Below are 17,551 nucleotides of genomic sequence, written 5' to 3'. Positions count from 1 at the left end.
AAAAAAAAAAAAAAAAAAAAAAAAAAATGGTACCAATTTTTTGGAAACACACAACTTACAAATGCATTCTTTTTTTTTTTTTTTGGCTCAATAAATTAAAAAATACATAAACATAATAAAAAAGTATATAAGTATATAGATTTATATAAATATATTTATATAAATTTCCTTTTTTAATTTATCTTATTTTTTATTCATGATTTTTTACCTTTTTAATATTAGAATTTGTGTATGCTATTTTAATGGAAAAAAAAAAAAAAAAAAATTTCGCAAACATGCATTCATATGTGTGTACAACTGAAACAAAATGCATGTTTAAAAAAAAAAAAAAAATAAAACAAAATAAAATGAAATAAAAAAAACTCTATTTTCGCTGTTTTACACTTTCTTTTCTTTTTTTCTAACCATAATTGTTCTTTTTGTTCTATTTTATTTATTTTCATTTTTATTTTTGATCTTTTATTTATATGAAATTATGGAGATATTTAAAAAAGAATTTGATAATAATTTTTATTTGTTTTCATTGTAAGGAGATAAAATCACAGTATTTATTCAAGAAAAACCTTACATTTTAATAAATATAAATTATTTTTCATTAATTAAAATGTAAAAATAATTTTTTGTTTATTTATATTTGCAAAACTTCAAAATAAAAAAAAGAAAAATATGATGTGTATATTCAATGAAAAATATGTGAATTCTTTATAAAAAATAAACATATTTACTTCTATATATATATATATATATATAATGTAATAAATGTATATTAAAAATTTTAAAATAACAAAAATCCTTTTTTTTTACTTTATTATCAAGGATAACATCTAAATCATTAATTAGTTAAAAAATATTAGCTAAAATATTAAATTTACTTTTATAGTAAAAAAATAATAGTAATTATCATTGAGCATATGGATAGTTAATCTGGGAACATATAAAAATTAAGTAGTAATTAATACATTTAAAATAAAAACTTAATGATCCTAAATATAAAATTTGATAAATGAAATAGGCATAATCCATTAATAAATTAAAAAATAAATATAATAATTTTATGTTATTATGAAAATGATTTATTACTAAAATTCAATTAAATATCTAATAAGATAATTATATTTTTTATAATAATATTAATATAATATATTCCCTCTATAAAATTTATTAAAAGAAAATTTTATCTCTTTTTAAATAAACTCATAACAAAAAGAAAAAAAAAATAAGTACTCCAATTTACATCTTTCAAATTTACATCTTTCAAATTTACATCTTTCAAATTTACATCTTTCAAATTTACATCTTTCAAATTTACATCCTTCAAATTTACATCTTTCAAATTTACATCCTTCAATAAAAATTGGTTAATTTTATATTATAAAATTTGTTTTCTTTTTGTTGTTTAACTTAAGCCATATTTTATGTTTGTTTACTTTTGTATTATATATAAGAATTGATAAAAAAAACAAAATAAAATAGGATCAGACAGAATGATTTTTACTGATATAAAAAAAATATAACAGGAAAATATTAAAATGGAGATATTTATGTAATATTAAAATGTATCTGATATAAATAAAATCAACATTTTCTTTTTATATTCTTATCAAAATTATATTACTAAAATGCAAATGCCTTCATTTTGATAAAAAATAGTTGTAACATACATGCATACATGAAATATAAAACATAGCAACATATATATTTTAAAAAAAAATATATTCCATAATAAATTATCATACATTTACATTTTCTTACAAATAAATATGTAGATTATCTTTTAACAATATAATGATTTAATATATATACATATCTGTATTTTTTTTTTTTTTTTTTTTTTTTTTTTTTGATTAATTCTACAACTTTCTGATTGCTAATAAACACAAAAGAAATATATAAATTAAAATGATTTATTACACATAATTTAAAACCTCTCTTTTTTTTTTTTATAGAAATTACGAAATTTAATTAATATATTTGGTATACAAAATATTTTATATTTAATTCATTTATTTATTTATTTAATCATGTTAATATAATACATAAAATTATAATTATATTTTCTGAACAAAACAAATTAAATGTATTATTATAATAAATAAAAAAAAAAAAAAAAAAAAAAAAAAAAAATACAGATATGTATATATATTAAATCATTATATTGTTAAAAGATAATCTACATATTTATTTGTAAGAAAATGTAAATGTATGATAATTTATTNATGTTAATATAATACATAAAATTATAATTATATTTTCTGAACAAAACAAATTAAATGTATTATTATAATAAATAAAAAAAAAAAAAAAAAAGTACAAATAATTTTGATACTATAACAAAAATAAAAAAAAAAATTTTAAAATGTAAAAAAAAAAGTCTATAAAGGAATGAATAATATATGTTTATTATTTTTTTCTATAATAAATTTTAAAGGGTAATTATTTTTTTTTAAGTTTTATTTTATTTTCATTATTTTTTTTCTTTTAATTCTGATTATGAACACTTTTCAATTCTTTTTCTTTTATAATCATAATTTTTTTTTTTGCATCTTCTAATCTTTTTCTCTCATTTTCTACCCATTCAAAATCATCAGGAGTCATTATTCTAATAGTTAAATAAATAGCAAATATACACCAACTAAAAATTAAAAATCCTGTAATAAAAATTTTAAATTCTGTTGAAAATGTAGGGTTGTTTTTATGTTTATATTTTTTAAATGTATTTATATCAATATTCGTTATTTTAAATTCTGATAATATATTCTCTTTTTTTTTAATTTCTAAAAATTTTTTATATTCATCATCCATCTCTTTAACACTTGGTCGTTCATGGACATAATACTATAAAAAAATAAATATATGAAAAATAAAAATGTTAAATTTACATATTAACAATTGTGAATAAATGATAGCACAAAATGAGAAATAAAAAATACATTAGAAACTTTCTTGGAGGATAAATAACGAATTCCTTTAAAAGAAAAATAATTTTTTTTTATTTTCCATAAAATCATTTTAAATTATACATTTTTTGCTCTCTTCTCTTTTTTTTTTTTTTTTCTTATTTATATCAAATAACAATTTTCATTTTTTTGAATATTAATTTTGCTTCATTCTATTTTATTTATTTTTTCTTTTTTTTATATAAAATTATTTATATCATTTAATATTTGTAAATCCTTGATACTTGTAAAAAAAAAAAAAAAAAAAAAAAAATTAAAATAAAATAAAATAAAATAAAAATTGAATTAAATAAAACAAAAGATAAATAAAATATAGAAAAATAAATATATAAGAAAATAAAATAAAATAAAACAAAGCTATATTTTATCCTTTCTTTATATATTTTAAAATTTCTTTTCCTGCACATATACTAATAAAACTTCATTGATTTTTTATATCTTTTTTGAATCGGAAAAATTAAATGAATTTTTATTAATAAAATATTTTAGAACATTTTTATAAATATTTTTATATGGTTTAATATATATATATATATATATTAAATGAAAATGTAAAATTATTTTTAGAATTTCAAAAAAGAGAAAATAATAAGGAATATAAAAAAGTTTTTTCAATAATTTTTTATATTTAATATATTTAAAATCATATATGATACTTAATTTTCAACATTTTTTATAGATATTAATTTTATCACATAATAGTAAATTGTATATTTTAAAATCATTCCATATAACTTTTTTTTTTTTTTTTTGTTTACACATTTTAAACAATTACAACTTCGCTTAATATATTCTTTATAAAAGTTTATGATATCAATTTTTTGATAAATATGCTTTTTTTGAAATGCACACATATATTTGTAAAAACCAAAAAAATACGAAACTTTTTGTAAAATTTTAATAAATAATTACCGTTTATAACTAAAACTATGAAAATATAATTATTATTATATTTTTTTTTTTTTATTAAATATTAGCATAAAATCACTTTTATAGCTTTATATATGTATGTTTTTTTAAAATGTTGAATTTTATTCTTTTGCAAAATAGACAAGGAAAAACCAGATTTTCTAAATGGTTAGAAATAAATAAAAAAAGAAAGCTTTCTAAAATAAATACAAAACTTTTTATTATTTTTTTTTTTTTTACATATACAAAGGTACATTAATTGCAATGAAACCAAACAAAAGAAAATAGAAAGGGATATTAATAAAATTTTAATAAATAGAAGCAGATCTTATGCAAATATATTTATCTATGAGAATTTTAAAATTGTTTATAGACTATATGCAGGTGTGAATAATTTATAATGAGATAAAACAATTAAACAAAAATAAATCAAAATGAAACTCAAAAAGGGTTTTACATATATGTTGATTTAGTAGTTGGTTTATAATTTTTTTAAATTATTTTTATTTCTTTTTTTTTTTATTTTAGGTTTATATTTTGTTGTATGTATTGAAAATGAAAACGAATTATATATATTAGAATTTATTCATTTTATGGCACAATTATTAGACAACTTTTTTACAAATGTTTGTGAGTTAGATTTATTATTTAATTTTCATTTTCTATATTATTTTTTTGACAATATTATATTAGGAGGATATATATACGAAGTAAATAAAAATATAATATTAGATAAAATAAATAAAATTAAAAAGTTAATATAAAATTAAAAATATATATATATAAATTTTAATTTAAAAAATTCCTTTTCCATCAAATTTAATATTATCTTAAAAAATTATATTTTTTTATTACATATCAATCTTTTATGAATATATATATATTTTAAAATATTAATTTATCTTTCTTTTTTACAATTTGTTTTCAAAATTTTTTTTTTTTTTTTTGTCTTGGTATTATTCTGTATATTTGTAAAATATTGTACTTTTAAAACTTTTTTACAAGTGCTCTTATTTAAAACCTTCTTTTTTTAGATTATTTAACTTTTAAATAAAAATATTTTTGAGTGTGTTTTTTTTTTTTTTATATATTTAATTAAATACTATATTATAAAAATATATATTTATAAAAATAAATATATGTATATATATATAAAAATAAATATATGTATATATATATAAAAATAAATATATGTATATATATAAAAATATATATATAAAAAGAAAAATCTTATTTTTCAATTTATATAGAATTTTGACAAACTAAATATTATAATCTTAAAAGAATAAGAAAATTTTGATAATATTTCTAAAAATATTATTAAAGAGGTTCTTATTTTTTTATTAAAATATTAAGCAGAATAATTTTAAAAAAAAATTATTAAAAAAAAATATAGAGAAATGCTTCAAAAATTAATAAAAAAAAAGATTGAAAATAGGATGATTTATAAAAGTGTTTTTTAAATTATAAAAAAAAAAAAAACAAAAAAATAAAAAGAATATATAAAAAAAAAAAAAAAAAAAACAAATAATAAAAATTAAAAAACAAAAATATTTTAAGAAATACTTGGAACACAAAATTATATATATAGAATATATTTGTTTTATTCATATAAAATGATGGTTTTATGCAAATTAAAAAAAATGATATTTTCTTTTAATAATGAAGAAGATTTTACTTAATAATCCTTTCAATAACATACTTAGAATTTTTAAAAGATATGAAAATTCTACTAAATTAAAAATAAAAGAATATGAAGAATGCTTAAAAAATTTATCTAACCATAATAAACTACTAAGGATAGATATTAATGGAAAAGAGAAAAAAATAAGCAAATACTTTTTTGATAAAAATAAATATATATATGTGAAAAATAAAGACGATATAAAAGCCTTTGATAACAAAGCGAAAATAGAAAATACAGATATATATGTTATAAAAAAAAGTTTAAAAAAGGAGAGAAAATTACAAAAATCATTAAAAACATTTAAGGATACATATGATTTATCACAAGAAGAATTTATATATATGAAATTTATATATAAAATAAAAATAAAGAATATATTTTCATTAATAAATAATTTAAGAAAAAATATATACATAGATAGACAAAAAGAAAAAATATTGTTAAATTGCATATACAAATATTTAAGTTATAACTGTTACGTTCTATCAAAAAATGAATTTTTTTTTTTTATATATATTTTTCCTCAACATATTAAATACTCAAATAAAGTTGTATATTATTTAACTAAGCTATTGGAAAATAACCAAATAGATATAGATGAATGTTTAACATTAATGGTAGAAATAAACTTATTAAACATTAATTATCATATTAGAAATAAATATATTGATTATATAAACAGAAATAAAAATAAAATACATTTATTTCATATATTTGATTTATTAACTAAAGGTTCTTATATGTTTTCTATTTTATTGAATCACTCTAATGAAAATAAAGATTTTATCTTTATAGAAAATATTCTGAATACATTAAAAGATAAAAAAGTTGTTTTTAATGAAGAAATAAAAAATAAATACATAAATTTTATTTCAGTTTATGCAAATAATAATATTTATTTGAAAACTTTTTTTAATGATATATATATTTTGTTATATAAAAAAATATTTTTAGAAAATTATAATTACATAAAAGATAATGATTATATTAAAAATGTAATTAAATTAACCAATGATAATATCATATTAAGGCATATTAATAGCATATTATTGATGAATAATAGACAAACAATTTTAAATAGCAATAAAAATGTTAAAATAAAGGTTTTTCCTTCTTTTTTAGAAGAAAAAAAAGAAAACAAAACACAAAATATAGATATAAATTCCATTAACTATGATAATATTAGTACATATAATGTTAAAAACGTAAAGGATAATATAAATAAAATGCATAGTAACATTAATGGAAAAAAGTATACAAACAAAAAAGAGAATTTATTGGAGGAAAAAAAAAATAATACATATTGTTTAAATAAATTTTCATCGGAATACATAAACAATATAAATAATTTAAATGAAGGAATATATACAAAAGAAAACTACATAAATAGAAAAAATAATAATTTGTATAATAAAAAAATCACATGTAATAAAAGTAAAAATATTTGTATTAACAATAATAAACAAAATATTTTTAATAATAATAATAATAATAAAAAAAACCAAAATTTAATATATGAAGAAAAATTTACCACAAAAAAAGAGTCCATAAGTAATATACTTCAAACAAAAAAAAATATATTTTATTTCACTTATGCATCGGATAAAATAAAAAGTTCGAAATATGAAGAATTAAAAGAAAAATATAAAATACCAACAAAAATAACTGATAAAAATGTAAAAATTTTACTAAAATTTCTAAAAATGTCTTTTCATTCAAAAAATTCTTATCTAAATGAGATATTTGATAAAAAAAATATATTCCAAATAATGTCTAATATAAAAAATATGAGATTAAAATATGATAAAAATGATGGAAATTTTGTAAAATTGTTTAATCAATTTTCCAATAAATGGAGCCATATAGGCTTTAAGAAAACTATTCATGAAAATCTTATTAATTCTCATGAAAATGAGAAAAAAGAGACAACAGATAAATTAGAAAATAATTTTTTACCTGTATATTTAAGAGATACTATGATTGATAGAAAAAAAGAAAAAACTAAAATAGATATAAATAAAATGAAAAAAAGTAGTGATGTAAATTTGAAGTATTATTTAATTTCATCTTTTATAAAAAAGAATAAATTTTCTGAGAATGATATACATTTGTATGAATGTTTTAATAATTCATTAGATAGTCAAAATAAAAATAATTTTTTTAATTTTAATATAGAAAAAAAGGAAAATAGTGATATTTTGAATTTAGTTAAGAATATTTATTTTAATGTAGAGTATAATAATAAAATTTATTATAAATCTCAAATAAACTCCATTTCAAAATTTTTATTTTATCTTTGTAGATCTATTGAATCATATTTTGAAAATATAATAAATTATGACACAAAAGACAAAATTACTAACTTGAACTATTTCACAAAAACTTTTTATGAAATATTTACATTCGTTTTAAAAAATATTAACCATATAAATATTTCAAATTATTTTTATATTTTTGCATCTTTATCTAAATTTGTTAATATTTCATTAATTTCTGATGAACAGAAAAAAAATAATAAAAATGATTATAATAGTAAGACATCAAATTTATTATACATTATATATTTAGTAAAAAAATATGAATATAATATTATAAAAAATATATTAAATGATAAAAATAATCAAGATTATTTTTTATATAGTGAATATGATAAGAATAATATAAATGAATACAAAAAATTGAATTACGAAACTCTCCATGCAAGCATTCTTAATAATTTTAAAATAAATAATTTATGTAATTCTGGAAATTTGAAAAACAGATTATTACTTAAAAAAGATACAATAAATGATTTAGAAAATGAAAATGATATAAAATATATAAATGATACAAATGACATAACAAATAGAAATAACATTAATATAATTAATAAGAATGATAATTCAAATTCAATATTTTATAATTATATATTTATTAATAGCTACAATTTTATTATAATGTATTTAAATAATTATCTTGATTTTTCTAAATTTAAAATGAAAAAATTTTTAATTTGTATTTTTTATTTATATGAAATGATTCCTTTCAATATAAAATTTATTTATCATTTAGAATCAAAGTTGTACAAGAATCATATGAATTTTATTAATAGATATTTTTATATATATAATGGACTTAATGAAAATAAAATATTATTAAATGAACAATACTTAGCACTAATAAAAGAATATTACTTAAATGAATATAGTGATAATAACTTAATAAATTCTACAGAGAACCTTATCTATAATTATAAATGTAACATTTACGATAATATTGAAAATATATTTAAAAATAAAAAAAAAATTTTTTTACTTGAAGATACGTTGAATTTTACTTTTATTTATAGTTTAAATAAATTTTTCTATTCCACTATATATTATGAGATTTCTAAACATTTATACAAATTTGACATAACATTTTTAAATGCAAAAACAAAAATGTTGTTATTTTTTTTATTTTTTCAATGTAAAAATGTATATAAACCTTTTTTATTTTTGCTTCTAAATGATATTATAAAATGTAATCAGAATTTAGGAAGAATTAATTTATACATTTTATGTAACCTTATTTTAATATTAATTAAAGACAGCAAAATTAGAATAAAAAATGTTAATTATGTTAAAAGAAAATACAGTAAATTTCAATGTAATTATTTCTTCCCATTAGAATTATTTGTTTTAAAAAATTTATTAATTTTCGTAGAAAAAAGAATAAAAAATTTAGAAAAAAATATAGAATCAAGAGAAACTAGAATAAATACCATAAAAGAAAAAATTAATGTAAATAATCTATTCATATTTAATATAAAATATTTTAAAGATGATTTAAAATTTAATATTCCATTATTGATTGAAAATTACAAGAAATATTGTCAAATAAAAAATGTAAAAGAAAAAAATAATATAAATAACAACTTTTCTTCTTTTTTTTATTTTGATGATGTAATAGAATCAGAAATTTTTAAAAATTCCTTAAATTTTTTATCATTTGATTATGTTATGGAAAATTTTCAAATATCTAAAAAATCAATATATTATGATTTATTATGTCATCTAAAAAAAAAAATAAATATTATTTAAATTATTTAAAAATTTTTTTTTTTTTTTATTTATTATAAGAATCTATGTTTTTTTACTTATTATTTTATTATAATTTAGTATTTAAAAAAAAAAAAAAATTAAATAAATAAATAATAAAAAAATACTTGTTTATATATATTTAGACACAAAATAAATATAAAATTTTGATAAAAAAAAGAAATATAAAGGAACAATTATTGTTATTTATACATAAATATATGGTAAGAATATTCTACATTTGTATTAAAAAATTTTAAATACATATAAAAAAAAAATATATATATATATATATAAACATTTTTTTTTTTTTTTTTTTTTTTTTTTTTTTATTAATAATTTTTTATTTCATTTTATTTAAAATATTCAATTATTAAGTTTTCTTAATTTTTTTATTAATAATTTTTTATTTCATTTTATTTAAAATATTCAATTATTAAGTTTTCTTAATTTTTTTATTAATAATTTTTTATTTCATTTTATTTAAAATATTCAATTATTAAGTTTTCTTAATTTTTTTTATAAATAATTTTCTTGTTTTTCTTCTATTTAAATATAATATATTTTTATATATCTTTTTTCATACACTATTCACTTTTGTATATTTCTAAAAATTTTTGAATACTTTCTTTTATTTGATCTTCTACTTCTGATAAATCACAATTTCCTTGTATTTTTTTTAAAACATCTCCATAGTTGTTATCTAAATAAGAAAAATATTGTTTTTCAAAATCTTGAACTTTATCAATAGTCAAATTAGTTAAATAATCTTTTGTAGCTGCATAAATTAAACATATTTGATAACTAATACTAACTGGTGAATATTGTTTTTGTTTTAAAATTTCAGTAAGAATTTTTCCTTTTTCAATTAATTTTTTAGTTGATGCATCTAAATCAGAACCAAATTGTGAAAAAGCAACTATTTCTCTAAATTGAGCTAATTCTAGTTTCATAGAAGATGCCAGTTTTTTCATGCATTTATATTGAGCACTACTTCCAATTCTTGATACACTTAATCCTACATTGATAGCTGGTATAATTCCTTTATAAAATAATTCACTTTCTAAAAATATTTGTCCATCTGTAATTGAAATGACATTAGTAGGAATGTAAGCAGATACATCATTATTTAAAGTTTCTATAATTGGTAAAGCAGTCAAACTACCTCCTTTTAAGCTATCATTTAATTTGGATGATCTTTCAAGTAATTTTGAATGTATATAAAAAATATCTCCTGGATATGCCTCTCTACCAGGAGGACGTCTTAAAAGTAAAGATAATTGTCTATATGCAACTGCCTGTTTACTTAAATCATCAAAAATAATTAAAGCATGTTTACCATTATCTCTAAAAAATTCAGCCATAGCACAACCAGTATAAGGAGCTAAAAATTGAAGAGGAGATGCATCAGAAGCACTTGAGTTAACAATAATGGTATATTTTAATGCATCATATTTTTTTAAAAGATTAACCAATTTAGCTATATTACTTTTTTTTTGTCCTATAGCTACATATACACAATATACTTTTTCATTATCACTTACTTGATCATTTATATTTTTTTGATGTATGATAGTATCAATAGCTATAGCTGTTTTTCCTGTTTGTCTATCTCCTATTATTAATTCTCTCTGTCCTCTTCCTATTGGAACTAAACTATCAATACACTTAATACCAGTAATAATAGATTCATTAACACTCTTTCTTGCTATTATACCAGGTGCCTTTATTTCTATTTTTCTTCTTTCTTTTGTTATAATCTTTTTTTCTCCATCTATTTCATTACCCAATGCATCTACTACTCTTCCTAATAATTCATACCCTACATTAACATCAATAATTCGATTTGTTCTTTTTATTATATCTCCTTCTTTTATATTTCTATCATTACCAAATATAACAATACCAACATTATCATATTCTAAATTTGTAGCCATACCATATGTTATATTTCCTTTATCTTCTTCATTATGTATTTCCAATAATTCAGAAGATTTCACATTATTCAACCCAAATGCACGACATATTCCATCTCCTACACTTAAAACATATCCAACTTCATTTGATGAAGTTTTAAAATCAAAATTTTCAAACTTTTTTTCTAAAATTTTTGATATCTCTATTGGGCTTATTTTTGTTGAGTATTTTAAAAAGTAACTATTCCATAACTCTTTTTTTTTCAAAATACTATTAACGTTTCTTCTTAGATGCTTATTTAGTTGATACATTTTTACTAAAAAAGTATATTAAAAATATATAATCTTTAAGAAAACATAAAAAAAAAAAAAAAAAAATATTTTATACATATACTTTTAAAATATTTACTTTTTTATCTTTTTAAATTTGTACTTTTTATATTATTTATAAAAAAAAAAAAAAAAAAAAAATCAAACTTTTTGATCTTACACTTCAATTTTTTATAATAGAAATTTAAAAAATTAATATTATAAATAATTATTTTTTTATACACATATATATATCTTTTATATATATTGTATTGTATATATAAAAGTTTTAATTAAAAAATATGGAAATGATATATTTTAATTAAAATAAAATTCTTTATCTTTATTTTATATATTTTTAAAACTTTCTACTAAAATTTTTTAAAAAAAAAAAAAAAAAAAATTATATCTTTTTCAAAATACAGTCATATTTTAAAGAAAAATATATATTTTAATAAAAATTTGAAAAAAAAAAAAAAAAAAAAAAAATAGATATATGTAATTTAAAAAAATAGTTATAAACGTATATATATATATATATAGAACATAAATTTTAAATAATATATACACATTTATTTTCTACTAATTTTTTTTTTTTCAGAAATATTATATCAAAAAAAAAAACAAAGGAACATTATAAATGTTTTTATTTATATATATCTTCTATATATAAATTATAATTTTTTAATATGTTATATTTAAATATCATATATTTGTAAAAAGTGTACATATTTATGTTACTACGTAAATATTTTTATTATACTTCGTTATTTCTTATTATGATAAAGATAAAAAAAAAAATAATACTAAAAAATTATATATTTTTGATTGATCACAATATTTATTATTAATACAATATATTTTTTAGTAAATTATGTTTTTCGTTATCCTTTCATTTTTATTAACAGTATTAATGTTATATTTTTTTTTATGAAATATATCTATTTTAAACTATAAATGATATATATAAAACTTTATTATTTTGATAAAAATTAGTATTATCCTATATATATTTATTTTTTTTTTTTTTTTTATTTAAAGGGGCCTTTATATAGATTTAAATTTTTTTAGGAATTTCTTCCATATCAAAAATTAAAATGAAAATAGAATAAGAAAAATTATTAAGAATATAGTGAAATATTATTAAAGATAAAATATAAAAGATATAAATACTTTTAAAAAAAAAGTTTAATAAATATCTATAAAAACATTTATAAAGTACAAAAAAAGAAAAATAAATGAAAAAAAACTATTATGAAGTATTATTAAAATTTTAAAAGGAGAATAAAAAAAATAACAAATATATTTAAAAAAAATTAATACAATCTTATAAAAAGGTGTTCTAAAATTTTTATAAAACCATATTTAATTCCTCTTTTTTCTTTATAACTTTAAAATACTTTTCTAATTACTATTTTATCTTTATTTCTTTCATACAATTATTTATTCTATTTAAATTAATTAAATCACTTTTCCGTCTTTTTAGTTTTTCATTTTTACAAAGTTTTATTACTATTTGTAAAAAAAGAAATAATATATTATTTCATTTTTTACTAATATTAAAATAGCAAAATATTTTTATAATTATGCCTAACAGAAAAAATTACTATTGAAATAATACGTTGCTTTAATTTTCTTTTTATAAAATAAATATATTAATATACCTGAATATTAAAAGAAAGAAAAGAAAAAATAAAAATAAATAAAAATGTTTGTTTTCTTAATATTTATATAGATAAATATAAATAACAAAAAATTAAAAGGTCCATATATATATAAAAAAAAATACATATTTAAATAAATAAATATATATGCATAATATGAAGTCATATAAAGAAAAAAAAAAAAAAAAAAAATAGACAAACATAATAAATGAAAAGATATGCATTTAAGGAAACAAAAAATGAAATTTAAGCTTTTTTTATTTTAAAAAAAAAAAAAAAAAAAAAAGTACAACAACATATGTTATTGAAATAAAAATATATCTTTTTTCTAACTTTTAATTCTCTGTTGTGCAATTTGTTGATTATAAATATATTTCATAAAATATAGAAAGAAAGAGATAAAAAAAAAAAAAAAAAAATTAAAAAAATTAAAAAATTCAGAAATTATGTTTAATTGAAAATGTAGAACGGATATTAAAATAAAAAAAAAAAAATTCAATAAAATAATTACTTAATTTTTATTAAATATATATATGTATATATATATATATAGATAGATGAATATTTTTTTTAATATTATAATGTAAATTCATTATTAGTATACATTTAGGCTTCTATAAAGTTGTAATAATGAAATATAATATATAAATAAAAATGTAAAAGAAATAAAAAATTTAATTTGAACTTTTTATATGAGTAAAATGTATAGTCTATGTTTTAATAGTTTTAATAGTTTTTCTAATTGTTATAATAATAATTTATAAATATAAAAACAAAATAAATTGCAAAATATTTTTTTTTTCTTTTTTTTTTTTTTTTTATAAAAATGCAATATGTAATTTCTTTTTTAAAATTTTTATTAATTATTGTAATAATAATTCAACAAATATTATTTTCATGGAACATTATGATAAATAAAATACTTTTATTAGTAATAGACATTATTTTAATTATTGTGTTAATTTATTTTCTTATAAGATCAATTAATAATATACAAATGTATATTATATATATATATAGTATTGTAACAAAAATAACTATAATATTTTTTATATCATTTCCAAAATATATAATTAATGAAAAACTAGAAGATATTTCTTCAGATTATTATGATAAATGCTCACAGAAAATTGTAATAGTTACAATAGCTATATTAATTACTATAGTAGTTTATTTACTTTTATGTTATATAGGTCATTATAATTTATTAAATATCCATACTATTAGCACAGAAAATATTTTATTTTTTATAATTATTACTCATGTATCTATAGATTTAATAGATATTTCTGAATTTTTTTTTTCTTCGTATTTTTATTTTTTGTTGTATTACTTTAGATTAAAAGAAGAAATCTCTTTATTTAAAGAAAATAAATTATTTTTAGATTCTTCTATACATAAAAATATATTAGTAAATTTTTATACTTTTACTTTAAATACAAATGAAGTTATTTTCATTATATTCGGAGTTTTAATTGCTTTAAATATATCACTTCACGCTTACTCTTTACCTAACTACTCTTACAAAACAACAAAAAGAGGAAATGAAGATACAAACGAAAAATTGAAAAATAGAAATAACAAAAACACTATATCACATTTTCTTAGTCAAAAAAAGAAACAACAAAATGAAAGGAATCGTTTTGATATGTTACTTTTGAATGATAATTCAAACAAATATAATAATGAAGAATATTACATTGATCAAAACAATATTTATTATGACAAAAAAAAATATAACAATAAATATAATTTCCATTTTAAGAAAAAACAAAAATCTCATTCTAAAATAGCAGGAGATGCTATGTCATGCCTAAAATATATAAGTATATATAGTTTTATATTTACTGATATATCTTTCTTTTCAGCTAGATTATTCATATATTTTGTTTTTTCAAGCAATACATGTAAAAAAGAAAAGAAAAAAAGAAAAGAAAAAAATAAAAAAAAAAAATTAAGAAAAAAATAAAGAAAAAAATAAAGAAATAAATAAAGAAAAAAATTAAGAAATAAATAAAGAAAAAAATTAAGAAAAAAATTATTTATTTGATCTACATACATATATTTACAACATAATTATATATCTGTTATTTTTTTTAATTTATTTTAGCTTCAATCTTTTTTATAATTAAAAATGTTTGCTTTATTATAATTCATGGATCAAGAATATTCAGAAAATCAAAGTATTACCATTCTAGAAAAAGAAAGAAAAAAAAAAAAAAAAAAAAAAAAAAGAAGGAATAGTAGAAACATGTAATCACAAAAATGTAAGTGAAAATATAAATTCTTTTTTTCAAAGTCACAGTAATTATTATTTAAAAAAAAGTTACGTTAACACAAATTTTACTAAAAGCTATTCTTCCAATGATACAATAATATTAAATGAAATAAACAATAACAATTATAATAGAATTACTAATCTAAATTATAGGAAAATAAAAGGTTATTTTTATTTATTATATCTAAGGTATAATGGAATAAATTTTAAAAGATATATATCTTGCTATGTTGAAAATATTGAGAAATATCCTACGAGGTGTTTTATCATATTTCTTTTTTTTTTTTTATTAATAGCTGTGAAAATTACTATTGTTGTAATCATATATACTTTTAATTTTGATGACGAATTTAAAAAAAATCTATATGAAATAACTTTTCTTTATAATTTTAGTGTTATTAGATCTTGTTTAATTCTTAATATTAGTCTTATTATTATTTCCTCTTATTGCATTTCTGTTTTTTTCATTTATTTAATATTATGTTCCACTTTTGATGCTATTTTTATGTCTATATTATATTTCTTTAATTTATTATCTTATTTATTTACTTTAATTATTATATCGCAATATACACCTACTCATGATATCTCTATCTATTTTAATAAAAACAAAAATATTATTATGATTCTTTTTGTCTTCGCTTATTTAGTAATATTGAACAAAAAAAAGAAAAAAAAAAAAAAAATAAGTAAATAAAACATCTAGAGTAAAATATATATATCCTTTATTTTTTATTTATATATTAAAAAAAATTTAAATTATTTTTTTTTTTTAAGGTATATTTATTTTTAGGTGATACATATATACTTATATATATGTTACTTGGGAGAAAATATACTACATATAAATATAGAATAAATATAAAAAAAAAAATAAATAAAGGAAGTATAAATAATGAAAATGAAGAAATTCCCATTTCTATATCTGTTATATCATCATTAATTGTTAAACTAATTAAATATATGAAAGGACCCTTAATATTAAATAAAGTTATTATAGGAAATAATTTTATAAAAAATACAAGATTAGATAACTTTTTATATTTTTGTCATATTAAGGAAGTAGCATTTAAAATGATTTTATATTTCTCATGTTTTTTTTTAGTATTTAGGAATAATAATATAAATTTTTCTTTTGTTTTTAAAATTTTCTTAATTAATTTATCTATGTCTATTCTTTATTTGATTTTATCGAAGATAAATAGAAATATTGCAATGGATTACACCTTCACTCAAGTTATTTTTTTAGAATTATACAAAGGTAGAGAAAGAGAAAAAAAAAAAAAAAAAAAAAAAAAAATAAAAATAATAAATAATATATAAATAATATATATTGTAAATATGATCAAATAAAAATCTAAATAAATGAAATTAGTGCATATAAAAATATATTTTTTTTTTTTTTTTTTTTTTNAAAAAGGAAAAAAAAAAAAAAAAAAAAAAAAAAAAAATAAAAATAATAAATAATATATAAATAATATATATTGTAAATATGATCAAATAAAAATCTAAATAAATGAAATTAGTGCATATAAAAATATATTTTTTTTTTTTTTTTTTTTTTCATTAAATATGAAGGAAAAGAATTTAATTATCCCTTGAATTATGAAAATAAGTATGAACAGTATTCCTATGATCATTTAATTCTTTTTGATAACTGCTTGAATTTTTTTTAATTATTCTTTAGAAAAAATTAAAAAAAAAGATATAGTATAAATATATAAATATTTTTAAAATTTTTCCTAAAGTTTTATCCTTTTAATTTCACATTTT

At 15.3% G+C, this 17,551-nt stretch overlaps 5 protein-coding genes across 5 annotated transcripts; 3 read left to right on the top strand and 2 right to left on the bottom strand.

The window, feature by feature from the left end:
- Positions 1-2,478: 2,478 nt before the first annotated feature.
- On the bottom strand, positions 2,479-3,008 carry PGAL8A_00408100 (conserved Plasmodium protein, unknown function; the record flags this gene model as incomplete). The annotated part of the gene is made up of 2 exons (XM_028670447.1): positions 2,479-2,835; positions 2,931-3,008. The coding sequence occupies 2 exons, from the start codon at positions 3,006-3,008 to the stop codon at positions 2,479-2,481; spliced, it is 435 nt and encodes a 144-aa protein (XP_028527198.1).
- A 970-nt stretch (positions 3,009-3,978) lies between these two features.
- PGAL8A_00408000 (AP-2 complex subunit sigma, putative) lies at positions 3,979-4,630 on the top strand (the record flags this gene model as incomplete). Its single annotated transcript, XM_028670446.1, has 3 exons — positions 3,979-4,034; positions 4,117-4,250; positions 4,395-4,630. The coding sequence occupies 3 exons, from the start codon at positions 3,979-3,981 to the stop codon at positions 4,628-4,630; spliced, it is 426 nt and encodes a 141-aa protein (XP_028527197.1).
- Positions 4,631-5,528: 898 nt separating this feature from the next.
- Positions 5,529-9,614, top strand: PGAL8A_00407900 (conserved Plasmodium protein, unknown function; the record flags this gene model as incomplete). The annotated part of the gene is made up of 1 exon (XM_028670445.1): positions 5,529-9,614. The coding sequence occupies one exon, from the start codon at positions 5,529-5,531 to the stop codon at positions 9,612-9,614; it is 4,086 nt and encodes a 1,361-aa protein (XP_028527196.1).
- A 584-nt stretch (positions 9,615-10,198) lies between these two features.
- On the bottom strand, positions 10,199-11,839 carry PGAL8A_00407800 (ATP synthase F1, alpha subunit, putative; the record flags this gene model as incomplete). Its single annotated transcript, XM_028670443.1, has 1 exon — positions 10,199-11,839. One exon carries the CDS (start codon positions 11,837-11,839, stop codon positions 10,199-10,201), a length of 1,641 nt encoding a protein of 546 aa, XP_028527195.1.
- A 2,487-nt stretch (positions 11,840-14,326) lies between these two features.
- PGAL8A_00407700 (conserved Plasmodium membrane protein, unknown function) lies at positions 14,327-17,454 on the top strand (the record flags this gene model as incomplete). Its single annotated transcript, XM_028670442.1, is given in 5 exon segments — positions 14,327-15,407; positions 15,611-15,734; positions 15,737-16,427; positions 16,556-17,039; positions 17,357-17,454. Coding segments are annotated over 5 exon segments (2,478 nt in total).
- Between the last annotated feature and the right edge of the window lie 97 nt (positions 17,455-17,551).

The sequence above is a fragment of the Plasmodium gallinaceum genome (assembly GCF_900005855.1).
Source record: "Plasmodium gallinaceum strain 8A genome assembly, contig: PGAL8A_v1_108, whole genome shotgun sequence".
NCBI classification, from domain to species: Eukaryota; Apicomplexa; class Aconoidasida; order Haemosporida; family Plasmodiidae; genus Plasmodium; species Plasmodium gallinaceum.
This window is presented reverse-complemented; position numbering and strand designations above follow the sequence as displayed.